Raw genomic sequence first — 5,883 nt, 5'->3', positions numbered from 1 at the left:
GAATAAATCTTTCATTTAATTGTTTTCTTTCTCTCCTTTATCCATTAGATAAATTTTATTTAACATCTCAATTGGAAAATTTCTTTGTCTTGACATAATGTACTCCAGGAGAACATAATGTACTCCAGGTATAAAGTTCTTTTATGCAATAAAAGATATATCTTTGAAAAAAAAAAGTTTACGTTCCGAAAAAGAAAAAATAGCTAAACAAAAAAATTAAGCTGTGAAAAAAATTAAACGAATTTTTGATACTCCAAATACACCTTTAATTGTAGACTTGTAAATTCTCATACATCAATTATGAATTATAGACATTTTAATTTTTAACCATTCAACTATATATGTTTGCCGAAAATTCTTTAAACGACGAATAACCAAAAAAAAAGAAATTAAGAAATAAGTTACTCTTTTTTTTCAATTTATTTGGATAGAAATTTGAAAGAGAACAAATAGCTATTAAAACAATTTAGTCGTTGGTCCTCAAAGACTAAAGCTTGGTTTGGTAAAGCTTTTCGAAGAGGTGCTTGTGCTTTTTAAAAGCTCAAGCTCCTCATTTTGTGTTTGGTAAATTAAAAAGATCATGTGCTTGTGCTTGCACCTTTTAAAAGATTGGGGGTACTTTTAAAAGCACCGAAGATAGAGCTTTTCAAAGTTGGCTTGTGCTTTTCAAAATTTAAAAGTCTAATATAACCTCATATGTTAACTAATTTTCAAATTTAATGCTTGCATTTATGTCTATTATAGTATTTTTAAATTTTAAAAGTTATTTTACCAAACGCAATTGTTGTTGCTTGTATTTATTAAAAGCTATTTTTAATTTAATTTACCAAACATAAATGCTACAACTTTTAAAAAGCCATCTTTTAAAAGTTAGCTTTTATAAGCTACTTTTGAAAAGTAAAAGCTTTACCAAACCAAGCCTAAAGCGTTCCGCGCTAACCAAATCTGCCATAGAAGGTAAGCCAGCTAAGCACTTCTAATTCTAAAATTGGGTTTGGATTTCTCAACTTCCATGAATTGACTCCACCAATTCCAAGCTTTTAGATTAGGGTCGCGCGGAGAATAGTGCTAGCTACTGGGGAGCTATTCCAAATTTGAAGAACTTCTAGACAGAAGACAATGGCATGCATCGGTGTCTCCGGCGCCGATTGACAGCGGGGACAAATGCTGCTAACTTGTGGTAATTTCTCGTTCAATTTTGCTTTAACTGCAATGCCTTCATGGGCTAATCTCCAAGAAAATAATTTGACATTTGGTGTTACTCTCATTTTCCACAAGATTTTCCACATTTCTGAGTCTGCATATCAGGGATGGAGTGAATTCACTGGAGGGTTAAAGAATTGGTATGCTATACTATACCCAGATTTTACTGAATACTCCCTTAAGTTGTTATTGCACCATATAATCGAGTCTTCCTCTTCTATGATAGGAATTTGTTGAATTTGCTGAGCTGTGTCTAGTGGGAAGGCTTCCATAAGGAGTTGGTAATTCCATTCTCCCTCGGCTGTGATTAGCTGTCTAACCCAGGTAAGCGATTCATCTCTGCATTCATTAACTGTAATGCGAAATGGTGGTTGGTCCCCAAACCATAGGTCTTCTCTGATTCTGACAACTCCCTGAATTGAAACTTTGCACTTAACTCCTTTCTCCAATATTTTCCTTCCTTCCAGAAGACTCTGCCAAGACCAGGATGGTCGATTTCCTGGTTTGGCTTCTAGATAGGAACTATATCTGAAGTACTTATTCTTGAAGATTTTGTAAAAAAGAGAATGTGGTTTAGTCATCAGCCTCCATCCTTGTTTAGCTAACATGGCTAGGTTGAATGCCTTTAGGTCCTTAAACTCCATACCCGCAAAATTCTTTTCTCTGATCATAGTGTCCCAACTGATCCATTGCATCTTCTTTTCATTCTGTTTCTGTCCCCACCAAAATTGCATCATCATTCAGTGCAGTTCATCCAAGAGGGTATCTGGGAGTTTGAAACCGCCCAGAGTATAAATTGGTATAGCTGAACCCACTGCTTTGATTAACACCTCCCTTCCACTAGCAGATAGAAATGATTTCTTCCAATGCGAGGGCTTCTTCGCCACCTTCTCTTTTATAAAAGTAAATGTTTCTTTTTTGGATCTGTGTACTATGGAGGGTAGCTCCAAATATTTATCCTGCGTTCCAATATTTGGGACTTCTAAAGATGCCGCTAGTTCAGTTCTGATGGGTAAAGGGGTGTTTTTGCTGAAAAACACAGCAGACTTGGAGAAATTAATTTGTTGTCCACTTAGTCTGCCATATAGTTGGAGAATTTGGGATAGATTAGAGCAGTTGTATTGGGTAGCTTTACAAAATAAGAGTGAATCGTTGGCAAATAGGAGATGATGAATAGTCGGACATCTACTGTTCAATCGCAGTCCTTGAAAGAGGTTATTCTGTTCTCCTTTGTGGAGCAGATAGGATAGACCCTCTGCGCAGAAAAGAAATAGATATGGTGAGAGGGGGTCTCCTTGTCTGAGACCCCTACTTGGTTTGAAAAAAACAGTTGGTGTACCATCTACAATAACAGAATAGGATATAGTAGAGACACAAGCCTTCATCCATTCAATCCACTTTGAGCAAAAACCCAACTTCTTCATAATAAACCACACAAAACTCCATTCCACCCTATCATATGCCTTACTCATATCAACTTTTATCGCCATGTCGTTTTCCCCCATGAGTTTTATTCTTTAGAAAATGCATGCATTCATGAGCCACAAGAATGTTGTCACTAATGAGTCTTCCTCGAATAAAAGCACTATGATTGTCGCTTATTAACATACTCATAAAAAGTTGAAGTCGATGAACTAGAACTTTCGAGATAATTTTGTAGAAGACTGTGCTGAGACTGATTGGTCGAATTTAATTCATAGAAGTAGCTTGAGTCACTTTAGGTATCAAATAAATTTGGGTGTGATTAAATCCCTTTAGAATGCTGCTACCACTAAAAAAACTTCTCACAGCCTTACATACATCCCCTCTAATCATGTCCCAATAAAACTGATAAAATTTTGCGGTGAATCCGTCGTCTCCTGGGGCGGCTTCTGCATTAATGAAAAATGTAGCCCTTTTAATTTCATCATCTGAGACTGGTTTAGTTAGACTCCTATTCACTTCAGAAGAAACTTTGACTCTAAGTTCGGTAAAAAATTGAGAGGGATCTTCTGGATTATTGCTTTCAAATAGATCAACAAAAAACCTCTGTGCCCTGTCGCCAATTGCCTCGGGTGTGGTGCACCAATTCTCCTCTTCATTCTCTAATTTCCATATCTTGTTTCTTCTGTTTTTGGACTGGTTTTTTGCATTAAAAAAACTTGGTATTTTGATCTCCCCATTTTAGCCAGCTCACTCTTAATTTTTCTTTCCAGTAGCGTTCCTCACTAATGTGGGCGGCAGCTAGTTCATCTTCTAATAATAGAATCTGTTCTTTGTCTGCTGTTATTGGATCTGCTTTGGCCATTGATAATAGTACTTTCAGCTCGTCTATCTTCTTTTTAGAGTTACTTATTCCAGCTGATTGCCATTTAACCAGTTCATGTCTGCACTTCTTTAATTTTTGAAACAGTTGATACATTGATGAACCTGAAAAAGAAGTCAGCCATGCCTCAGATACAATTTTATCAACCTCTGCCATTCCACACCATCTCTCTTGAAATCTGAAGCGCCTCTTGCCCTTATGTGTTGTCTGGTTAGTGCACATCAGGAGCGGTCTATGGTCTGATCCTGTGTCTTCTAAGTGAGTAACATTGGCCAAAGGATACTCCTCTCTTAATTTAGGAGATGGAAATCCTCGGTCTAGTCTTTCTCGAATAGCACTATCTTGGCAACTATGGTTCCACCAGGTAAACTTATCACCATTAAAACCCATATCTATCAATTGTCCTCTGTTGATAAAGTCTTGGAAAGATTGGATTGATTGAGCTGATTTCTCCTTTCCTCCCTGTTTTTCTTGATTAGACAAAATTGCATTGAAATCACCAATTATTAAGTGCCGTTCTCCCCTATTCTCCATAAGATTTAGCAGCACCTCATATTGGTTATTGCGAATGTGATCAGAGCTGTGTAAATATTTTCGGAACGTAAACTTGATTCTACCTTTTAACCCACATTTATCAAAAGCTACAATTTTTAATTCAACTTTTTATGTTGCACTGAAATTGATTTTAATGTACCAATTGTATCTTTGGTTATTTATATGATGAATTTTGTTTTTTTTTTTACAATATTGTTTCTCCAATATTCTTTCATGAATATTATTATTTTTTTATAAAATTTTTATTATTTTTTGTTTATATAATTTTTTTACCGTTATTTTTATTTTTTTTGTATGAAATATTTTTTTGTTTTATATTATGATTCTATTAATCCTATTAGAATAAAAAATACTGAGAGTACTAAAAAGTATTAAAATTTATTTAAATATCTAAAATAAAATTATAAGATAACTTAAAATAATTATTTGAATTTGTCTTTTTTGTAAATTTTTATTTAAGAGTAATTTTAAATAATGTAATCTAAACAATATTTAATTTACTATAATTCATTTTGAATGAAAATTACTAAACATAAACCACGTTAATACCAACTTACTTTAAATCAAAATTAATTTTACAAACTTAATTTTATACAAACTGGGGCATGCCTCCATCAGGCGATCCGGTATCTATGACCCATGCCAATCATGGAACATCATTATTTGTGTTCGTTCAAGTTACAGTATTTCCCCGTAACAATTAGATAATCGGCATGTCTGTATATCATATGAACTTGTATCGATATTTGATATAATAATACAAAATCTCAATTTGACGTCAAAACCTCTAAGAAGTTCGGTGAACAATCAGGTTTTCAGAATATTAGGCCTAATGCATTCATATTTAAAGATATCGTATGGTTAAATATTACACATTCACGGAACTATCAGTTAGAATCTGAAAGATTTGTTCAGTGATATAAAAACTTAGAATATCCGTGGTGTCTGCACAATCTTCTATAACTATCCCTCGCAACTGATATTTAGGGCCTACATTAGTCACCAGAGACGGTTAGTGCCCGTGCAAGGGTTTTAGTGCCCAACCACTAAATTACCCTATGCAATCCACAGTATGTCATTTATTTTCTCCTTTTTCCCTGTCAACATTAGAATGATCTCCTTCAGTAAAACTTCAGCAAGCAGCTTTAATAAACAGTATAAATAGTTATGGCAAGGGTGTCCTTACCACACTTCCATAATCATCCATGGTTAATTGCTTGCGCTTCTTCAAAGAAGATGGAGATTCTGTCTGTCTTGCCAGGGTCCGCTTTGATGGGGTCATGGTCTGAGAAAATTTGTTGAACTTAGTATGAGAACAATCATATGTAAATATGAGAAACCCTAAGGTATTTAGAGTTAACTTGTGGAGGGAATGCCACCTTTGCAAGTTTCTTCTCTTTGCGCGCTTGTCTCTCCCTCTCGTCATATTCTTGGTTTTCCTTTTCTACCAGGCGAATGAGTGTGTCACACCTCCTTGCAAGTTCTTGTGTTGTGCGAGACTTAACAAACCAGTCAAAACGAAACAAGGGTGATGTTCGAAATGCTGCCTTCAACTCATCCCAGTTCCCATAGCCCAGTTTGTGAACCATGCATATCTGCAAGTTTTATAATGAAGTAAAAACGAATTCTACAAAAGGGAAGTGTACATATTATTGGTTATGAGCGTATATTTTTGGGGTTTTGGAATGAGGCTAATTTTAATCAAAATCAATTTTACAAAATTAATTTTATATAAATTTTCGTTTACAAATAATAATCCAAACACACACTAAAACTATTAGTGAGTTAGATGGAACTTTCTATTGAATGAAAGAGTTGTG

The 5,883-nt window shown here is 34.8% G+C and overlaps 1 protein-coding gene across 1 annotated transcript; it reads right to left on the bottom strand.

The window, feature by feature from the left end:
• On the bottom strand, nucleotides 4,697-5,681 carry LOC107621566 (ISWI chromatin-remodeling complex ATPase CHR17-like). The gene is made up of 3 exons (XM_016323596.2): nucleotides 5,443-5,681; nucleotides 5,250-5,348; nucleotides 4,697-5,160 (listed from the first exon to the last, which is right to left on the bottom strand). The coding sequence occupies exons 1-3, from the start codon at nucleotides 5,650-5,652 to the stop codon at nucleotides 5,143-5,145; spliced, it is 327 nt and encodes a 108-aa protein (XP_016179082.1). The 5' UTR covers nucleotides 5,653-5,681; the 3' UTR covers nucleotides 4,697-5,142.

Source organism: Arachis ipaensis, chromosome B10 (assembly GCF_000816755.2).
Source record: "Arachis ipaensis cultivar K30076 chromosome B10, Araip1.1, whole genome shotgun sequence".
Taxonomy (NCBI): Eukaryota; Viridiplantae; Streptophyta; class Magnoliopsida; order Fabales; family Fabaceae; genus Arachis; species Arachis ipaensis.
Note: the sequence above shows the minus strand (reverse complement) of the source record. Positions and strands in the feature narration are given on the sequence as shown.